At 40.0% G+C, this 23,197-nt stretch overlaps 1 protein-coding gene across 1 annotated transcript in view; it reads left to right on the top strand.

Annotated features, from left to right (window-relative positions):
• Nucleotides 1-1,576: 1,576 nt before the first annotated feature.
• The window catches only part of LOC120521599 (carcinoembryonic antigen-related cell adhesion molecule 5-like), a 34,402-nt gene continuing 12,781 nt past the window's right edge, over nt 1,577-23,197 (top strand). Inside the window, exons 1-2 of the mRNA XM_039743105.1 lie at nt 1,577-1,664; nt 1,776-2,105. Of these exons, the coding sequence (XP_039599039.1) occupies nt 1,604-1,664; nt 1,776-2,105 (391 nt within the window). The 5' untranslated portion in view covers nt 1,577-1,603. The remainder of the gene's footprint in view (nt 1,665-1,775; nt 2,106-23,197) is intronic.

The following is a 23,197-nucleotide window of genomic DNA, read 5'->3' as shown; positions in this document are numbered from 1 at the left end:
GTCAAGCAAGGTTACAACAAGGGGCCTGAGTTGCCTCTAAAGCTTGCATATTGCAATCTTTTTAGTAGGGTAAAATAGTACAGCTTCAGGGACTTGGGAGCAATTTGCTTTAAACAAGTACAAATAGATAGATAAATAAATAAATAACAGCTTCAAAGCCATGGAATCCTGGGGCCAACCCTGGATGTGCCACAGGCTCATAAGAGGGCACACTCACTTACATTGTTACATTTACTCATACATGGCCCGAATCTAAAATGATCAATATGCCAACACTTTAACATATGGGTGGAGAACCAGGGCAGTAACAATAAACACCAACACAGACAGTGGCAGAGTTAAGATTCATGAAAAGGCTAACCTGAACTCAGAGTTAATGACTAAATCATTTGTTTCCTATAGCGGTCAAATTAGAAGGAGTACATTTGATAATGGATGGATAGAAAATGTCTGAACCAATATTAAAAATCCAACTATATTAACACGGCTGGAAGCGATCACCTAAGCTGTAACATCACTGAAGCTAAATATTCACATTTTAGTCCATTTATTACAGTGATTATAATGCTTCCAATTACTTTTTGCATCATGTGATGTAAGGAAGCGTCAAATTAGAAACATTATCAGGATGCATATTTTAGAGATGTATGTCATAAACATACTAAAAGGTGCTTTAAGAACTTGTGTAAGATCAGTTTGTTGTTTTTTTTTGTTTAGGTAATTGAATATTTAGTTTTACAGGTGCTTACAAATTTGTGTCAGCCTTGTTTCTCAGGTTTGCACATGGTCTTTGTGTCTGTGTGAGTTTTTCTGTGGATACTCAGGATGTCCCCTAACAGACTGCTTGTGTGGTGTATTATTTAATAATCCTAAATTCACTTGGTGTGAGTGAGTGTGGTCATTCATGTGTGTATACTCAGGGTTCACTATAGGTCGCCCAAGTTTAATTCCTGCCTTGCACATGATGCTGTCAAGATAAGCCCCTTCTCCTACAACTCTAACCTGGATTAAGCAAGTTCAATAATACATGAATGTATTTAACTGATAATCACACTAAGATCACAAGGAGAAAATATGTTTTGAACTTCATACACATGTAGAGTTGTGTTTCATTAGCTTAGAACTGAATATTGCCATCATGCTATTGAGTTCAGCTCAGTGGGTTCATCTGTAATTCAGATGGTAAATATTATGCAGGCTTTTGACTATTTTTATTTCATCTATTATCCTAATTTTTGAATACCATACACACACCAGATGTGTGCATGTATTTTGTGGACAAATGCTAAATGATAAAACTATAAAGCACTGGTTGCTCTGATTCTTGCTCTACATAGCAGGCCCAATAATCACTTATGTATTAATTCGATCCATTAAAATAATGTGTATTTCCTGTGCAGCGTTATGCTATATCATTCGTTTATCCGTGGCGAGTTTAACTGTTTCTTCTCCGCGATCTAATTTTACTAAGTAAATAACGTGTTCTTGCAAATAAAACGCCAATTTTGGAGGTGCTGCGCCCTCTACTGTCCTTATAATATAATGCACTCTTTTTCAGAATTTGTGAATCCGGATATCAAGTATTAGTTGCTTACTTATTCAGATGAAAATGGAGGTGCGCGTTGGAGTCGTTTTGGCTGCTCTCTCTCTGTCTCTGTTTTCGTGTAGGTAGCGCATTTTAAAGTTGTGACTAAAACTTTTTAACAGATTGCTCATGCAAATTATTTATGTATGGTAATATTTTAATTAGTTAGTAACATTCTTTTTCATTACAGACTGTTGCTCTGCCGCTAGTCTGATAACACCTCAGGACGTACTTAATGGGAAAGTAGGTGGAGAAATCGAATTTAATTTGTCAATTGATCCAGTCGATCAAACGGCGAATTCTGGAACCTGGACGTTTGGTTCGAAAATTGTTGTGACCTGGGCGAACTCAAGACCGACTTATACAAAGGATTATAAAGGAAGGGTCGAATTGTACCCCGCCACTGGCACTCTTAAATTTAATAAACTGTTTGCTAATGACTCCGGAGAATACACAGTGGCGATTACAACAGCTCCGTCTAATCTCAATCTAGGTGGAAGAGTTCAGTTAAAAGTGTATGGTGAGTAATTGTACGATACAAATAATAGCAATGAACACAATGCGCCTACAGACTGACAGAATGTTTTTCCCTTTATTGTAATACGGGTTGTATTAGAGCAAAATTTAAAGTAAGTGGGTAGGTTTCAATTCTATTAGCCATTTCACTGTTCTAGCGCTGTCTAAAAACTTTAAATGTCTTAAGCGTTGAACGAGCGAATGAATAGTTAAGATTTTAATGAATGTTTGTTTAATACTGCATTATTTTTGGGATGCAGCACTAATCTCAGTACTCTGGACAGCCAGTACAAGTCTAACCTTTTTATTTGTAAATATATGGCTTTCTGTCCCAGCACCTCTGAGTCTTCAGTAGCCAATGATGGACTAGCTTTCTCAGATTGCCTGTCAATTGCCCATTCCCCAAAGAACTGAAAAAAAAATCTGTCCTTCAAACCAGGGATAGCGTGTTTCCTCAAATGGTGTGGAGGTGAAATATTAGTTTATGATCAGTTGGCTTTCTACAGGTGGTAGCCTCTTGCAAGCCTCCCATAGATTTCTGTCTGGTAGAGTCAGGCAACCTGATAATGGATAATCCATCCATTATCCAACCCGCTATATCCTAACTACAGGGTCACAGGGGTCTGCTGGAGCTAATCCCAGCCAACACAGGGCACAAGGCAGGAAACAAACCCCGGCAGGGCGCCAGCCACTGCAGGCTGGATCAACCATTAAGCAAAATAAGAATGTGCTTAGGGCATCAAAGGAAGGGGCACCACAGAAATAATCAATTGGCAGATTTACCTTGGACCATATGGTGCACGACTGCAAACAGTAAACACACACCAAAAAGATAAACCAAATTTAAAAAAATCTGATTTCCTTCATCTTTCAGTGAACTGAATGCAGTGAAAGGCTCAGTGCAATTTCTCATATATGTTAAAACAATAGCAAAAGTGAAGCAAAGAGCCTGAAAATCTGTTTTGTGATAACATTAATGAATTCCTGCCAAATTCTAAAAAAACCACTTGAACCATAACATGGAGAAGAAATTTATTTTTCCTGTTGTATATAATATAGGATACCACTTTTATACTGACTTAGAAGAGACTGAAGAGAATTCAGTTAAGCAAAATGTAGTGAAGGAAACCAAAACAGATTTTTCTTGCACAATGTTATCCCATTTGGTGTTACTACAAATTCAGTTAAGGAGGTTGAAAGTAAATTTAAATCCAAGGAAAACGGAAACCAAGCAAGAATTTTAAGCCAAAATAGTCTGAATGTGGTACATTTCTTATTTAATTAATTAATTTATTTACTTATGTATCATGTGAAAAATAAGAAGACTCATTGAAACTGGGGACTTTTTCATCATATTTCAACAGGCAAACATTAGATTTTCATACAACTAGTGCCTACAGATGAAGGTGATATACTTGAACAAATGACACATAAAACAAACATGATGTGTTCATTCTCACAATCTCAAAAAGTGCAGATTTGACACATGAAAATAGTAATCACATCCCTACATTTATCACCATTTCAAATTTATAAAATTATAATCAGGTGTTTTAATGATTAGAAATTCATTAGGGAGTATGTAGGTCGAAGCTTTCTTATTTAAACGAAGATCTGGTAATTTCTTTGCTGTTGATATGAGTGCTGCCATCGTGCCAAGATACAAAGAGCTCCGTAAGGCCCTTATAAAGACGATTGTGGTTGCCTGCAGAGTCTGGAAGAGATTTAAAAAATGTAAAATTCATTTATTTGAAACTAATCTTCTTCTTCTTCTTCTTCCTTCAGCTGCTTCCGTTAGGGGTTGCCACAGCAGATCATCTTTTTCCATATCCTCCTGTTCTCTGCATCTTGCTCCATTACACCCATCACCTCCATGTCCTCTCTCAACACATCCATAAACCTTCTCTTAGGCCTTCCTCTTTTCTTCTTACCTGGCAGTTCTATCCTTAGCATCCTTCTCCCAATATACCCAGCATCTCTCCAACTCATATAAAATAGCTGGTCTCACTACCGTCCTGTAGACCTTCCCTTTCACTCTTGCTGATATCCATCTGTCACAAATCACTCCTGACACTCTTCTCCACCCATTCCACTGTGCCAGCACTCTCTTTTCACCTCTCTTCCACAATCCCCATTACTCTGTACTGTTGATTCCAAGTATTTAAACTCATCCACCTTCTCCAACTCGACTCCTTGCATCCTCACCATTCCACTGACATCATCACACCTCCAATTTCCAGCTTCATAATCATTACTCTGTCTGGCGTCTCTCCTCTGCACATATCCAAACCAACGCAATCTTGCCACTCTTACTTTGTCTCCCAGCCGTCCAATGTGAGCTGACTCTCTAATGTACTCATTTCTAATCCTATCCATCCTCGTCACACCCAATGCAAATCTTAGCATCTTTAACTCTGCCACCTCCAGTTCCGTGTCCTGTTTTCTGGTCAGTGCCACCATCTCCAACCCATATAACATAGCTGGTCTCACTACTGTCCTGTAGACCTTCCCTCACTCAGCTGTAAGTAAAATCATCTATAAGTGGTATATATTTCAAACAACTGATATCTTGTCCATATCTTGACAGCCCAGGCAATTCAGCCCAAGACCTCACCGTTTCATACTAAAATATATATTTGTGTATTTGTCTGTTTCTCCTGCCATTGAAATGAGTGAGCTTTGTATTCTTGATCACCTGCCCAGTAATGCATAGCTGTACCCCTCTCAACACCAAGTGAGGGCAGCATCCAATTGAAAAGTGAATTGAATTAATTTAATTTATTGTATAATAGCTGTTCCTCACGGCTCTGCCCACGTAGTAGTGAAACCGGACAAATGTTAAAAATCAATAGCACCAATTCATTAATTTTTTAACAGCGTCGTTTCTAACAAACATGTAGCTATGATCTCTCTCTGAAAAACATCAAAGTTACTCCTTAACAATCTCTAGATGATAATGTGTGCTGAACAAACAGGTATTGCTAGCTAAGCGGAGGCAAGATGCGCTTCAACAAGTGGCAAGAGGTACATTGACTTGAACGGAGACTGGCGCTTGAGCGAGGAGGGCTCCACCATGCTCCCCACTCCTGAGGTCCAGCTTCCCCTCCACTCGCCCACTCGTCTCTCTCAGATCCACACAAATAAATCACTGCCGCAAATGAACTATGATACTTAGCGGGATAAGAGAAGTCACAAGATCAACAAGAATGTTCAAGCATCGTTTTCTCATGAAAAGCAAACAGACATACATACAAACATTGGATTTATATATATATATATATATATATATATATATATATATATATATATATATATATATATATATATATATATATATATATATATACTAATAAAGGCAAAGCCCTCACTGACTGACTGACTCACTCACTCACTCACTGACTCATCACTAATTCTCCAAGTTCCCATGTAGGTAGAAGGCTGAAATTTGGCAGGCTCATTCCTTAGAGCTTCCTTACAAAGGTTGGGCAGGTTTCATTTCGAAATTTTACGCGTAATGGTCATAACTGGAAGCTATTTTTCTCCATTTACTGTAATGGAGTTGAGCTCGAAAGCCATGGGGGCGGAGTTTCGTGTGACATCATCACGCCTCCCATGTAATCACGTGAACTGACTATCAATGCAGTACGTAGAAAACCAGGAAGAGCTCCAAAAAGCGCTGAAGAAAACATGCATTATATAATTGAGAAGGCAGCGAAACAATAAGAACCGAGCGAGTGACATATACATTCATATTCATGAGTGCTACTACTTGAAACAAAGCACGGTGTAAACCTAAAGTTTAAATTAAGTTCATAGACAGGCTGCGCTGGCGTTTGTCATGCTCACGGCTAATGCGGGACACAAGTTTAATGAGAGGATGTAGGGTATAAACGAGAGTTTTGATCACTTTGTAACTAAGTTAAAATTGCAGGTGAAGGGCTGTGCTTATGCAAATTCGAGACTGTGTTTGTGGGGATTGACAGTTAAGGTGGGTGGGGGAGTCACGTCATCATCTCCCCTCCCATTCACCTCATTTCGCTCTGAGCTGAGCTCTGCAGCTAACGCCGTCTTGAGGAACCAACTTTGTGACGCTGCCACCAAATACTCACAGAAAAATCCACAAGTTAATACACACGCTGTCTCTAGAGTTTCTCCACACTGAATCCTCCAGGCACTACTTACGAAAGTTTACATTGACAATCGTGTTCCATTATTTTTAAAATGTTTCCTTTTCTTAGCACAAGCACAGCTGAGAAGCTTGATGCATGTGCTCCATAACGTGTTAAAAATAATGCATTTAATCACACTTTGCATTCCAAACAAAGGGGAACTTCTATGATTTCCTGGTACCCGATTACATTGATCAGCGCTTCCTGATTCATTTTACCCTCGCACCCCCTTGGTTTGAGAAGAAGTATGAAAAAATATGAGGTTAACACAGAAAAACAGATCACCAATTGAAGCTTTATGAATAATCGATTCGCCATCAATAATTGTTTTGGTAAAGCCATACTCAGTGTAATCCTCCTTCCATTTTATAATTTTTCTGCCACTAACCATGATTAAATGAACGGTAAAAAAGTAAGAGCGAAGCGAGGGTGACTTATTCAGGCAGGCAGGCGACAGCTCAATAGCTCAATTTGGAAAAAGTAGATTCTATTTAGTCGCCAGAAATATCTTTGTAGGAATGGAAGTTGAATTTAGTCTTTAAATTTCTATGGTAGAGAAAAGTTAGGCAATGATGACTAAATTTAACTATATAAAGTCAAAACTTGTATATATAAAGTCATTCCGAATATATAAAGTCAAAACTTGATTATATAAAGTCACTGTCGGAATAAATAAAGTCAAAACTTGAATTTTAACTTTGACTTTATATATTCAGGAATGAGTTTATATACTCCGATGTTGACTTTATATATTCAACTTTTCACTTTATATATTCAGAAACAAGTTTGACTTTATATATTCTGACACTGACTTTATATATTCAAGTTTTGACTTTATATATTCAGGAATGACTTTATATATTCCGAAAATCATTGTAATTGCCTGTTTGGCACCCCATAGTATATGTGTGTGTGTATATATGTACACATGTATGTGTGTATATATATATATATATATATATATATATATATATATATATATATATATATATATATATATATATATATATATACCAGCAACACTCATGACAATGACAAAACAATTACATTGTCAATCATGTTACGTTATTATTAAAATGTTTCCTTTTCTTTTTACTTCTCCGCTGCCAAGCGGTATTTTGAGATATATATATATATATATATATATATATATATATGTATATGTGTGTGTATATATATATATATATATATATATATATATATATAATATATAGATAGATATAGATATGACAACAACACTCATATCAATGACAAAACAATTACATTAACAATCATATTACGTTATTTTTAAAATTTTTCCTTTTCTTTTCATAACTTCTTTAACACCAAGCGGGTATTTTGCTAGTAATATATATATATATATATAGATATATATATAATATAGTGCATCAGGAAAGTATTCACAGCGCATCACTTTTTCCACATTTTGTTATGTTACAACCTTATTCCAAAATGGATTAAATTAATTTTTTCCTCAGAATTCTACACACAACACCCCATAATGACAACATGAAAAATGTTTACTTGAGGTTTTTGCAAATTTATTAAAAATAAAAAACTTCTAAATCACATGTACATAAGTATTCACAGTCTTTGCTCAATACTTTGTCGATGCACCTTTGGCAGCAATTACAGCCTCAAGTCATTTTGAATATGATGCCACAAGCTTGGCACACCTATCCTTGGCCATTTTCGCTCATTCCTCTTTGCAGCACCTCTCAAGCTCCATCAGGTTGGATGGGAAGCGTCGGTGCACAGCCATTTTAAGATCTCTCCAGAGATGTTCAATCGGATTCAATTCTGGGTTTTAGCTGGGCCACTCAAGGACATTCACAGAGTTGTCCTGAAGCTAATCCTTTGATATCTTGGCTGTGTGCTTAGGTTCGTTGTCCTGCTGAAAGATGAACCGTCGCCCCAGTCTGAGGTCAAGAGCTCTGGAGCAGGTTTTCATCCAGGATGTCTCTGTACATTGCTGCAGTCATCTTTCCTTTATCCTGACTAGTCTCCCAGTTCCTGCCTCTGAAAAACATCCCACAGCATGATGCTGCCACCACCATGCTTCACTGTAGGGATGGTATTGGCCTGGTGATGGCGGTGCCTGGTTTCCTCCAAACGTGACGCCTGGCATTCACACCAAAGAGTTCAATCTTTGTCTCATCAGACCAGAGAATTTTGTTTCTCATGGTCTGAGTGTCCTTCAGGTGCTTTTTGGCAAACTCCAGGTGGGCTGCCATGTGCCTTTTACTAAGGAGTGGCTTCCGTCTGGCCACTCTACCATACAGGCCTGATTGGTGGATTGCTGCAGAGATGGTTGTCCTTCTGGAAGTTTCCCTCTCTCCACAGAGGACCTCTGGAGCTCTGACAAAGTGACCATCAAGGTTCTTGGTCACCTCCTGACTAAGGCCCTTCTCCCCGATCACTCAGTTTAGATGGCGGCCAGCTCTAGGAAGAGTCCTGGTGGTTTCGAACTTCTTCCACATACGGATGATGGAGGCCACTATGCTCATTGGGACCTTCAAAGCAGCAGAAATTTTTCTGTAACCTTCCCCAGATTTGTGCCTCGAGACAATCCTGTCTCGGAGGTCTTCAGACAATTCCTTTGACTTCATGCTTGGTTTGTGCTCTGACATGAACTGTCAACTGTGGGACCTTATATAGACAGGTGTGTGCCTTTCCAAATCATGTCCAATCACCTGAATTTACCACAGGTGGACTCCAATTAAGCTGCAGAAACATCTCAAGGTTGATCAGGGGAAACAGGATGCACCAGAGCTCAATTTGCAGCTTCATGGCAAAGGCTGTGAATACTTATGTACATGTGATTTCTCAATTTTTTATGTTTAATAAATTTGCAAAAATTTCAAGTAAACTTTTTCATGTTGTCATTATGGGGTGTTGTGTGTAGAATTCTGAGGAAAAAACTGAATTTATTCCATTTTGGAATAAGGCTGTAACATAACAAAATGTGCAAAAAGTGATGCGCTGTGAATACTTTCTGGATGCACTGTGCATGTATATATATATAGATATATACTGCTCAAAAGAATTAAAGGAACACTTTTAATCAGAGTATAGCATAAAGTCAATGAAACTTATGGGATATTAATCTGGTCAGTTAAGTAGCAGAGGGGTTGTTAATCAGTTTCAGCTGCTGTGGTGTTAATGAAATTAACAACAGATGCACTAGAGGGGCAACAATGAGATGACCCCAAAACAGGAATGGTTTAACAGGTGGAGGCCACTGACATTTTTCCCTCCTCATCTTTTCTGACTGTTTCTTCACTAGTTTTGCATTTGGCTACAGTCAGTGTCACTACTGGTAGCACGAGGTGATACCTGGACCCTACAGAGGTTGCACAGGTAGTCCAACTTCTCCAGGATGGCACATCAATACGTGTCATTGCCAGAAGGTTTGCTGTGTCTCCCTGCACAGTCTCAAGGGCATGGAGGAGATTCTAGGAGACAAGCAGTTACTCTAGGAGAGCTGGAGAGGGCCATAGAAGGTCCATAACCCATCAGCAGGACCAGTATCTGCTCCTTTGGGCAAGGAGGAACAGGATGAGCACTGCCAGAGCCCTACAAAATGACCTCCAGCAGGCCACTGGTGTGAATGTCTCTGACCAAACAATCAGAAACAGACTTCATGAGGGTTGCCTGAGGGCCCAAATGTCTACTGCCCTGTGCTCACTGCACAGCACCGGGTAGCTCAATTGGCATTTGCCATAGAATACCAGAATTGGCAGGTCCACCACTGGCGTCCTGTGCTTTTCACAGATGAGAGCAGGTTCACCCTGAGTATATGTGAAAGACGCGAAAGGGTCAGGAGAAGCCGTGGAGAATATTATGCTGCCTGTAACATCGTTTAGCATGACTGGTTTGGTGGTGGGTCAGTGATGATCTTGGAGGCATATCCATGGAGCGACTCACAGACCTCTACAGGCTAGACAACGGCATCTTGACTGCCATTAGGTATCAGGATGAAATCCTTGACCCATTGTCAGACCCTACACTGGTGCAGTAGGTCCTGGTTTCCTCCTAATGCGACAATGCCCGGCCTCATGTGGCAAGAGTATGCAGGCAGTACCTGGAGGATGAAGGAATTGAAACAATTGAATGGCCTTCACGATCCCCTGACTTAAACCCAATAGAACATCTGTGGGACATTATGTTTCGGTCCATTAGGCACCGCCAGGTTGCTCCTCAGACTGTACAACAGCTCAGGGATGCCCTCATACAGATCTGGGAGGAAATGCCACAAGACACCATCCGTCGTCTCATTAGGAGCATGCCCGACGTTGTCAAGCATGCATACAAGCTCGTGGGGCCACACAAGATACTGAAAAGCATTTTGAGTAGCAGAAATTAAGTTTTTGAAAAATGGACTAGCCTGCCACATCTTCATTTCACTCTGATTTTAGGGTGTCTACACAATTGAGCCCTCTGTAGGCAGAAAACTTTTATTTCCATTAAAAGACTTGGCATCCTTTTGTTCCTAAGACATTGCCCTGTCGTTATTTGTATAGATATCCAACTTCATATTGAGATCTGATGTATCTAATGTGTTTCTTTAAAGTGTTCCTTTAATTTTTGTGAGCAGTGTATATATAGATATATATAGATATATATAGTGTGAGATGTGGCCGGCTTGTCATCCCGGCCAATATCCCCAGGCCGCCAGATGGAGCCCTCCTGCAGTATGGAGGTGCCCAAGACCAGCAGGGAATCATGGGACATGTAGTTTTTATACAAGACCCTGCTGGATACCACAGGGGCCCCAAGAGGGAGCTGCAGGGAGGACCAAGACTTCTTTGTGCCCTATAACCCAGGAGTGCGTCAGAGGAAGAGCGGCGTTCTTCGGGTGAAGAAAAGAACATTTTACCTGACCTGGAAGTGATACAGGATCACATGGACTGGGGATTGTGAACACTTCTGGATCAGGGTATATAAAAGGACTGTGGGAGCTCCCACACGGCGAGCTGAGCTGGGTGGAAGGGTGGCAACGCGCCTGGGAGTTATAGGATTGTGTATTATTGAGTATTGTGATTTATATGAGTATTGTGGAGGAGAGGGTGCTTTGTGCACTGTGGCGATTTAATAAAGTCATCATTTGGACTTTTATCTGGTATCTGGAGTCGTGGACAGGGTTCAAGGGAGCGAGAGCGCCCCCTATCTGTCACAGTGGCGTAGCCGGCAGGATACTCCAGAGTCTATTGTGGAGGACCTGTATTTAAAATTTTCTGTGGGCAGAGAACCCTGAGAAGACAACGGCGTCAGGAATCACCACAGCATCGCCAGAACCCAAAAATCCAAGTCCAAAATGGGAAGAGGAAGGGCAAGCAGAGCGACAACACCAGCGGAGAGCCTTGTGTGCAATGTCCGACACGGGAGGAGTCATGGAGCGGCCTTACAAGTCCAGAGAAACCTCCAGGAACCAACGATCGCTCTGAGGTACGTGTCGGGTATGTTATTGAAAGCCCATTTATAATAACACACTTTGTACGTGCATGTACCTCGGAGATGATCACCTGGAGGCTCCGCGGAAAAGGAAACTGCCCCAACGACGACGGCATGCTCCTGTCGGCCAGAGCACCTGGGAGATGACTTCCACATGACGGTAGCCGATAAGGGACACGGCAACAAACCCGGCATGCTGGGAAGGAGGAATTCCACGTCCCACTGTTTGCGCCTACAGTTCCAAAATAACGGACTTGGACTTACAGAAGGGGAAGGGGAGGCGAGCGTATCGCTCACCCCACTAAAAGGTAAGGAGGGTCGGAAATGGCTGATCAGGATGTCAAAAATAATAAAGACAGACCGCAGTTCCTTCGGGCGGAGGCAACCCGGACCTCGACCTCAAAAACTCCAAATCCCAGAAGCCTCTGCGACCCGCCAGAGCACATGCCAGAAGGAGAAGGTGAGGGCCTACGTGCGGCGATTTGCTGGGGAGCCTGCCGTAATGACTAATGCGGCGGTACAGGTATGTGAAACCCATTCCGTATATAAAGTAATAGGGATGCAGTGTAATCCGGGCCTGCTTTTAATAAATAGCGGGTGCCAGTACACGGCGTGCCCTACAAAGAGGCCGATTCGTTAACCGAGTGGTCGGGGAAGAGCTGATCGATCCGGGGCAGCTAGACAGTGCTGACTCCCGGAACGAGGCGGCCCTAAAGACGCCGCCACCGGTGATTTATAAAACTAAAGGGGTGCAGACAGTAAAGGGTCTCTCTTTATCTCATAGAGAGACTCAGACTGTGGACAAGCCCCAGATGAAACAGGAGACCTCTAAAATACAACAGAGGTCTCCTGACAAGTCGAAAAGGGCCATAAGAGCACAAAGGCAGCTGGGGAATTCTCCTCAGCGGAGAAGGGGCGGCTCCAGAAGTACCCAGGTGCTTCAAGTCCCACAGAGAGAGACTACCAAAGGGACCGCTGGCTGTGCTATGAATGCCGCAGGCTGGGCCATGAATGGAGAGGTTGTCCTAGGAGGACAAGGGTGCAAAACAGTCATTCTTATATTATTCCTCCTAGGTTTACACTGGAGTGTCAGCCGTATCATCGGGGCCCGGCATTTGGATCTCCTTGGGGAAGATGTCCCATGTGGGACAAGACGCAAAAACCTTGCTTTTAGATAAATATAGATAGATATAGATATAGATATATATAGATATAGATATATATAGATAAATGAATGTGAATTTTCCAAGTGGGCATGTTCCAACCAAGCTGTTGATGTTGTTTGCTTATTTACTTTTTACAATGATCTCTTTCCAGCATTTTGTATGTCAAATGACTACCTTAAATTGTGTGTGCAAGGAAAGAAAGTTAGCAGTACTATTTTCATGGTGAAACTATTGATAATGCTCCAAGAATACTTTTCTTGATGGAATCACAAGTTGCACTTTTCAGCTGGTGCTGCTGATTGCACAGTTTCACAGTTTCATGATGGAAGGAAAATAGCTTTGTGGTTTGACATGAAGTTGCTTCAATTAGCTTATGGTCCAGGAGTCATCTGACAAAAGAATTGGTTGTGGATGTGTAGAGAGTTACGCATTGTTCTACATGAATAGAGCATCAGTGAGGAATGCTAGTTTTGTTTCACTAGTCATATTACTTGATCTGACTTGAACTTAGACATAACACTAAAGGAGACACAGGAGCACCTTCATTTTGGTATTACTGAACAACATCATTTTGCCTAACATATACTGTCTTTTGAGTGAAACTGTATTTTCTGTACTGCAGTTATGTCTTAAGGGTGCCCTTTTGAACTTCTGTTTTATTTTTTGTGAATGCTTTTCATTCTAAGAGCTCAGTGTCAAGGAAGAATTCCATAGTAATAATAATAATTCTTTGCATTTATATAGCTTTTCTCACTACTCAAAGCCCTCAGCAACTGCAGGTTAAGGGCCTTGCTCAAGGGCCCAACAGAGGAGAGTCCCTTTTGGCATTTATGGGATTCGAACCAGCAACCTTCCGATTGCCCGTGCAGATCCCTAGCCTCAGAGCCACCACTCCACCACTAGTACTTCATGCACATGTTAAAATATACCTGAAACTAAAACTTATGAACCACCATAAGAAAATGTTGATAATGCATGAAATGTACACTGTACTCTGTACTGTACTTTTGGAACCTAAATTTCATGTGAATATATACTCTAACTAATGGATGACATGGTAACGCAGTGGTTAGGTTTTCATAAAACAAAACCCTCAGGCTGTACTCTGTAGGAGGCAATGGATGAGGCAGCAGTGCCCTGAGGTGTCTGTGTGATGTTTGAGTCATTTCCTTTTAGTCTCAGCAATAGAGTAAATGCCCACATGACGTTTCTTGCTTCAGTTAACAGAAATTGCATAGCATACTAGAAATTTAGTGTTTAATCACTTTTGTTATCAATTTTATGTGAACAAGTGTCTTCTTTTAATTTAGTTTATTGGCATATTAGGAACCAGTAAATGGAAGTTGATCTGTAAAATATCAGTTACCAAAACTGAAAATAAGGACACCAGTAATCATAATTCAGTGATCATAAGTACTGTCAAGACTGGTGCCAGGGTAAAATCGGTGGGGACGGACCTGAAGGAGAAGTGACACTTTTTCGATAGAGACACGCTGTACTGGTTGAAACTGAACCATTGCAAATATTCAACTGAAACCTAAAGTTCAATGAAAGATGAAATAACAATGATTACTCACTACTAAAAGTTAGTATTGTAAAATTGATATTTCACTATCATTTTAGTAACCTCTTTTTATGTTAGTTATTTTTGTGTTATCCCATAGTGCCATTTTCTTTGGGCACCTCCATTTTGGAAATTTAATGCTGACAGTTGTTGACAGAAAGAGCATTTTCAAAGCAGTTTCTCCCCGGACTGATAGAGGGCAGCCCCTTGGATTACAGCAGGGCGACAGGTTTGGAACATGGAGCTCAACCCTGCTGGGGCCTGTGGCCACCACCAGGGGCGTCTGGTTGTTTACTGGGCCCTGCAAGGAGTCAGTGTCACAAGAAGGCTGTTGGACACCTGGAGTCCTATAAAAGGGGCCAGTTGCTTCTACTCAATAGTCTGAGTCAGGAGGAAGAAGGACAAGCCTGTGAGGAGGAGTGGAGGTGGAAAGGACTGTGCAATATACTGTGCTTTTGGTGTTGCAAATATTGTGTTGTGGAGAGCGAAGGAATTGCCCACATATAAATAAACCGTGTGCTGTGTGGTGAAACTTGAGTCCAGCCTATCTTTTTCATCGTTAGGGTGGCTGTACATTTCCCTGGGCTCACAACTGTCAGTCCTAACTCTAAATGCCTGTCTAAAAAGGGAATATTTATTAAAAAGCAGTTTGAATAAAGGCATCTGTACATCAATTAGAATTATATTGTAGTCACATTCCTGAAGTTGTGATAAAGACCCTTTGAATAAACATTGACGCATCAAGGGGTTGATACATCCTAATAGAATGTTTCCTTACATCAAAGGGCTAACTTATATTACTGCTTTACAGGAAAAAAGTGAAAAGTCTAAAAATGAAAGCGTAAAGGCTGTGTAAGAGCCATTTTCCTAGTTCTATAAAATGTATGAATATTTATTAGATGGTAATGCATAAAATATGGGAGGTTCCTAAAACCCCCGTGAATAGAATTGAGTTGGTATTTTCCTGTCATTTCTTAACAGTTATGAGTTAACAATGTTCTCTAGTTAGTGTTTAGCCTTGCCTTGTGTAAGGTACAGAGGCATACGGTTTTTTAACCGAGTCCTTGTTTGTGTTCACGTTCGTGCTTGTGCACGAGACTGTGCCTGGGCTCATGTCTATGTACCAACGCCTACGGGCCTTTTGAGTGTGAAGTAACTCGTAAAATAAAAGATTTAAGTTTTGAACCGTATGTTTAAGGCATACAGAAGAAGAAATTAAGAACCTTTAAGTATAGAAAGAAAGAACGTTTAAGTACAGAAATAACCAAAGCTTCTTAAGAAAAGCTAAGTTTATAGAAGATACATTTTTTTCTTTTTTTGCCTTTATTCTAAGTGTGTAACTATTTTTCTTTTTATTCTTGTATGGATTATTTGCTTTTAACTTTCACTAAATATTTTTAAAACGAACTTTTGGACTGAGAGATTTCTTTGACACGCGTCTTACCGTGCCTGACTTCGCCTTATGCAACGGCGGCTACAGGCTGTAAACAGGTAGTTCCTAGCAAAATGCTTTTCCCTATCTATGTTTTACATCAAAGATTTAAATTATTTTTAATTACAACAGCCATTCCACAGACTCTGCTTCATGAAAATTTAAAAATACATATAACATTTACATAATCAAGAATAATGATACTCTCCTCTGTTTGTTTAAAAGTACCAAAATGACTTGCAGATTTAGCATGAAGCACATACTTCAGGATAAAACAGTTCTGTTTAGTCCAGCTGTAATCTGAAGTGGCCACAGCATAATCTTCTGTTTCAATCAGCCTTTCCAAAGCAACAAAATTATTTACTGCCCAGATTATGATTTGCATTCCGGTAATCCAGATGTTAAGAAGATCCAGGTAATATGTGGAACATAATGTTCTGTTATCAGCCTTTTAGATGTACTGTCCACTTCATTGTAAATGGTCTATTGATCCCGAATTTTAAAAATATTCAAGTAATATGCCTTGGAGTCCATAATGTTTATACAGACTATACGTATACATTTTTAAATCAAATAATAATTTGAAACTGCACCTCAAATCCTAATTCTTTTCATGCTTCCACCAGTACTTTCCCAGTAAAATGAGTCCCCTGATCAGAGTCAAATGAGTATGGCTTACCCCATCTTATAATTATTTCTCCTGCATCAGTTTTGGCTGTATATGACCCTGTACTCTTCCTAACAGGAAAAGCTTCCACTGATCTGGAAAACATATCTACACACCTGATTTTCCGTCACGTTGGTAGTGTAATATAATCCATTTGTAAATGTCTAAATGGTCCTGGAGGATGTGATCGCTGAAAGTCGGGGAAAACCAGAAGGCGGAAACCAATAAAAAGTAAAAAGCAATTTCTTTATTCTTGGTGCAGCCTAACATGGGGCTTCCCTCTATATACCTAGTTTGTGTATTAAACAAAAAAAATATATATGGCAGTTAATTTTGAGGTTATACATAAATTATAATAGCTTGCAACTCCCTGAATTGGAACGTGCACATTGCTTCTTTCAGATAAGGAGGTTATCAGGGCACTCACAGTTTTAAGAAATATGCTCAGTTTTAAGCAAAAATTCAGAAACGGTCACAATTGATTTATAATATCACAGGGTGTTCTGTTAGTATCAAGAGGTCAGTAGTTTCTCATAAAAGAATGAAAGTTCGTCTTAATTCTGTGCACATACTTAACTCTTTTCTACATAAATGAAGAACAAATAATATAGCTTTTTTAGCATGATTAATACATAATGCAGTCCTTGTTATTTAACTACTTATAATCATTACAGTTAATAATATTTCTTCCTCAAGGAGCAGGAGTCCTCCTCAGTATTTTTTATTTAAGGGGTGTTAACTTGTTGACATACCACACAATTGACTACCACAGCAGTTCTGAAAGCTTTAAATGCAAGTTCCCATTATACCTGTGCAGAAGATTACACATCTTTGAAACACTTAGATGCTGTTCTCTGTAGAACTTTTCAGATAGCCAAGGCATTAAAGATTTCCTGGTGACAAGCTGCATTCCTTTTCTCCAAAGACCATCTGTTCCTACCTTTAGCTGTATTTTCATTCCAAATCCACATTTCTTTGCAAGATGTTTTATTTTGCAACATTATTAAATCTTGGGGTTCTTTCATTAAAGTTGAAATTTGGGAAATGATAATAGTAAATGGACATAGTATTTCTACCTGTTTTGCAGCTGCATCATAAGCTAAATACCTTTACTTACTACAGTTTCTCAGAGGTTTTAAACTGTTCTCTACATCTAGTTACTGATAGGAGTGTTAAAGCATCCATTAATTCTTTCACTAACAGATTGTGCCTAATGGGAGTCCCTGAAGCTGTCAGATATTGTCTGTTTCTTTATAGGCCAGAAGCCATGTGTTACTCCCAAGGCATACTTAAGTGTCAATGTAAATATTAATGGATTTACCCATTGCCAGTTCACAAGTTTTTAACACTGCCAGTTCAGCCTGCTGTGTAGAAGTTCCAGGGCTTGATACTCCCTGGCTTTACATTTAATAGTCATTAGTTACTGTCCATCTAACCTTTCATTCATCATTCATTACATATGACAAACTCTCCCAAAATATTCTAAATCAGAATTAGGTAATAGGGCATCTGGGATGGCCTATATTAGATTCACCATTTCAATAATGGTGAAACTCCCATTATTTTTCCCAATCTGTCAAAATAACATGTGCCACTTTATCCAGTGGAACTTTTTAACTTCAGTATTTGAGTTTTCCAGAATATCTAGCTATTCTTGATAGGGTTACACCATCCTCTCTTTTCAAAAATACTAAGGTGCATACAGAATGGGAACATCTTAAAACTAGTTTTTGATCCAACATCAAAAGTGAAACTGCTTGTATTGTCAATACAACAGCTTATTCAGCTCTTAAACAAGGTCATCCATCCTACAGCCACAACATCTAATTTAGGTTAATAATAACCTAATGGTCTTTGCTGATCTCCCTGTTCTTTCATCAGGACTACTATCATAAACCCATCCTTTTCAACTACCCACAGGGTTAGTTTTTAAATAAATTAAGTAAATCTCAAGTAAATTCCCAAAGCTAGTGCTGAAACCAGATCCTTTTTAAAGTTCCCATTTGTGTGTAACTCTTCAAAAGAAAATGCAGTTGTTTATGTAGAATAAGGATTACCCTGTAACTTGTAAGTCAGTAAATGTCTTTTCTTGGTATAGTCTATTTTCACTTTATATTAATGTTCTACAGTCCTAAAAGTACCATATTTCCTGAATTGCCTCAGATACACAAACTACTACAATTGCATATCTCCTGTCCATCATAAATTCAACCTTACTATGTGAAACCACTGAGCCTAAATAAACAACTTCTGCTTTCCCTAAGTGTGCTTTATCCAAGCAAGTTGCATGTTCTTTGTTTCTAAACAAAGAAAATGATCTTCAATGGTCACAGATGCTACTAAAGTGTCATCTGTATAATGAATCACTACTGATTCTGAAAATTGTTCTAGTTGTCTTAAATATTGCCTTAAAGCTATATAATACACAAATGGAGAATTATGAATACCTTGAGGTAAAAAAATCCATTTATACGATGTATCTCCTGTAATAAATGTAAATCATTATTGTACATCTGAATGTAATAGTATTGACCAAAATTATATAGAAATGTAAATTACAAAATGATGTTATGTTCAGGCTTCAAGTCCAGTGGTGCTAACTACTTGGTGTTAACTTATTCACACATTTATTCAAGATTTGATAATCTACAGTTAGCCTCCAGGAGCCATTTGGCTTCCTTACGGTCATTTGGGTCTATTATATGGTGAGTGTGTTTTACGGTTATGCCATCTTCCTCCAACTGGTCTAGTACTGATGTTATCCACTCCAGGGCTTGCAATGATATTGGATATTGCCTTTGCGGTGAGGCTCTATATTCAGTTTTGCACAGTCATTTCTACTTTTGCCCAAACTGATAAAGGGACAATGTTTTTCTTTAAAACTAGCTTCACATTCTACACATAAATGATCATTTTACTAAAGTATTTACAGTGCATCCGAAAGTATTCACAGCGCATCACTTTTGCACATTTTGTTATGTTACAGCCTTATTCCAAAATGGATTAAATTCATTTTTCCTCAGAATTCTACACACAACACCCCATAATGACAACGTGAAAAAGTTTACTTGAGATTTTTGCAAATTTATTAAAAATAAAAAATCAAGAAAACACATGTACATAAGTATTCACAGCCTTTGCCATGAAGCTCAAAATTGAGCTCAGGTGCATCCTGTTTCCCCTGATCATCCTTGAGATGTTTCTGCAGCTTAATTGGAGTCCACCTGTGGTAAATTCAGTTGATTGGACATGATTTGGAAAGGCACACACCTGTCTATAGAAGGTCCCACAGTTGACAGTTCATGTCAGAGCACAAACCAAGCATGAAGTCAAAGGAATTGTCTGTAGACCTCCGAGACAGGATTGTCTCGAGGCACAAATCTGGGGAAGGTTACAAAAATTTCTGCTGCTTTGAAGGTCCCAATGAGCACAGTGGCCTCCATCATCCGTAAGTGGAAGAAGATTGAAACCACCAGGACTCTTCCTAGAGCTGGCCAGCCATCTAAACTGAGCGATCGGGAGAGAAGGGCCTTAGTCAGGGAGGTGACCAAGAACCCGATGGTCACTCTGTCAGAGCTCCAGAGGTCCTCTGTGGAGAGAGGAGAACCTTCCAGAAGGACAACCATCTCTGCAGCAATCCACCAATCAGGCCTGTATGGTAGAGTGGCCAGAAGGAAGCCACTCCTTAGTAAAAGGCACATGGCAGCCCGCATGGAGTTTGCCAAAAGGCACCTGAAGGACTCTCAGACCATGAGAAACAAAATTCTCTGGTCTGATGAGACAAAGATTGAACTCTTTGGTGTGAATGCCAGGCATCAAGTTTGAGGAAACCAGGCACTGCTCATCACCAGGCCAATACCATCCCTACAGTGAAGCATGGTGGTGGCAGCATCATGCTGTGGGATGTTTTTCAGCGGCAGGAACTGGGAGACTAGTCAGGATAAAGGGAAAGATGACTGCAGCAATGTACAGAGACATCCTGGATGAAAACCTGCTCCAGAGCGCTCTTGACCTCAGACTGGGGCAACGGTTCATCTTTCAGCAGGACAACGACCCTAAGCACACAGCCAAGATATCAAAGGAGTGACTTCAGGACAACTCTGTGAATGTCCTTGAGTGGCCCAGCCAGAGCCCAGACTTGAATCCATTGAACATCTCTGGAGAGATCTTAAAATGGCTGTGCACCGACGCTTCCCATCCAACCTGATGGAGCTTGAGAGGTGCTGCAAAGAGGAATGGGCGAAACTGGCCAAGGATAGGTGTGCCAAGCTTGTGGCATCATATTCAAAAAGACTTGAGGCTGTAATTGCTGCCAAAGGTGCATCGACAAAGTATTGAGCAAAGGCTGTGAATACTTATGTACATGGGATTTCTCAGTTTTTTATTTTTAATAAATTTGCAAAAACCTCAAGTAAACTTTTTCACGTTGTCATTATGGGGTGTTGTGTGTAGAATTCTGAGGAAAAAATTAATTTAATCCATTTTGGAATAAGGCTGTAACATAACAAAATGTGGAAAAAGTGATGCGCTGTGATTTACTTTCCGGATGCACTGTAAATGCCAATTAATTTCTCTTTTTTAAAACTGCGACTGTAAATCTATCCAGGTAATAACATCCATTCCTAACAGGGAATATATTAGACAGGCTGTCCGTGTGGTACTTTTCACAATGGCCACCTATTTGTATTTATGCTTCGTCACAAAAACGAGACATAAACAAATAAAGGTTTGGGGCAGCCACCCGTTTAATATTGTATCCTGGCTGCAAAAGTCATTTTATCAAGTGATCAGCACTGAAGTGCATACAACTGAGTCCAGAACAAGACTGAGGGAAAAGGGAAAAGAGTAGGCTTTTAAAGGGGAAGGCAGGAAGTGAGGTCATAAGGATTGGGCCCATGTTCTTCACTCATTGGTTCAAGCCCGGACGTGACATCACAGGGGCCGGAGCCGGTAAGGTCTACTTCCATTGGCTCGGTCCCGGAAGTGACGTCAAGAGAGCCAGGTGGAATCTCCCGGGAATGGCCTACAGGAAAGGGAGAAAAAGAGTCAGTGCACTCTGCCACATCCCAGCATGCCTCAGAACCGCCTTCACTCAAGCCCTTTAGCTGCCTCCCATGCGCGCGTGTGTGACAGCTTGCTCACTTTCATAGGTCTTAATATTCTGCCCTCCTGAACTCTTGGCAACCAAATGATTTGCTGAAAGCTCCAATCCATTTTTTCGTGCATTCTCCATAATAACATAGATAACTTCATGTCCTGTGTATACAATAAAGTTAACTGAATTCCAATTCATAAAAGTATGTACTATACTATCTGTTCCATGATCAGAGGAAGTAGGTGTTATGGTGCACAGAAGTGGTTTGTCTAGTTTCCCCTTAAATAATTGCTAATAACTGCTCCTGCTGGTAGGTAGTCCTTTTTAATTTCTCAAGTAATGGTGAATTTCAATTTTGCAGATCTTGAAATCTTTTGCTACTCGACTGGACATTCTTGATTCTACATTCTCTTGACCTGTACCCAAACTTGCCACAAGCTTTGCATTTACCTGGCCTGTTTCTTTCATTACTAATTCCCATTTTGCAAGCAGAATAACCTCACCTAACAGGTGTTTTCAATCCTACAAACTTCTTCCACTAGCTCTCCCAAAGTAATACTTCAAGCATACCACTGTATCATCTTTTAATACCAATTCTCACTTGTTCACTAATAGATCTTTTAATCATTGTACAAACGTTACTTTTAAAGGTGGTTCTTTATGTGACCACAGGTCATCGTCTTCTAAATTATCATCAACCACACCTTAATTTTCTACCTATATACATAAAACTCTAACAGCAAATTCCAAAGCACTTTCACTATTCACTATATCCACTAATCTTTGTCCAGGCCATACCTGTACCATAATTTTGTAAAATTATTGAAAATATCAATACTCATCAGCAAAAATCTGCACCAGGGATTGTTTTTTTATCCTGTGATTCAACACATCCATAACCAGATCAAAAAGTAAGAACTTAAAGACAATCTCTTGGTGCAGACTAACTCTAAATGGCTTCTCTGTTACCCAAACACTGCTTTTAACCCAAGTACTCACTACATATCCTGGACAATCCTTACATATCTCTCTGATCCTTCTTTCTCTCCCATGCACCTCAAGACCTTTTGATGTGACGCTCTGTCGTAAGCCATATCCAAATCAATAAACATTATAAGCAATCTTTTGTTTTTCTTGATGCTTCTTTATCAGCTGTCTCAACGCAACGACTGCTTCAGTTGTTCCTTGCCCTGGCATAAAACAAATGGTAGACTCTTCCCTAAGCCTTCTCTCTCCTTTCCCAAATTTTAATTGTGTATGAACCTGCTGGAGGTCCTTTCTAGGGCTCTGAGAGTGCTCATCATGTTCCTCCTTGCTCAAAAGAGCAGATATTGGTCCTGCTGATGGGTTAAGGACCCTCAACGACCCTGTCCAGCTCTCCTAGAGTAACTGCCTGTCTCCTGGAATCTCTTCCATGCTCTTGAGACTGTGCTGGGAGACACAGCAAACGTTATGTCAATGGCACATATTGATGCACCATCCTGCAGAAGATGGACTACCTGTGCAACCTCTGTAGGGTCCAGGTATCACCTCATGCTACCAGTAGTGA

The sequence above is a fragment of the Polypterus senegalus genome, unplaced genomic scaffold (assembly GCF_016835505.1).
Source record: "Polypterus senegalus isolate Bchr_013 unplaced genomic scaffold, ASM1683550v1 scaffold_3748, whole genome shotgun sequence".
Lineage (NCBI taxonomy): Eukaryota > Metazoa > Chordata > Cladistia > Polypteriformes > Polypteridae > Polypterus > Polypterus senegalus.
This window is presented reverse-complemented; position numbering and strand designations above follow the sequence as displayed.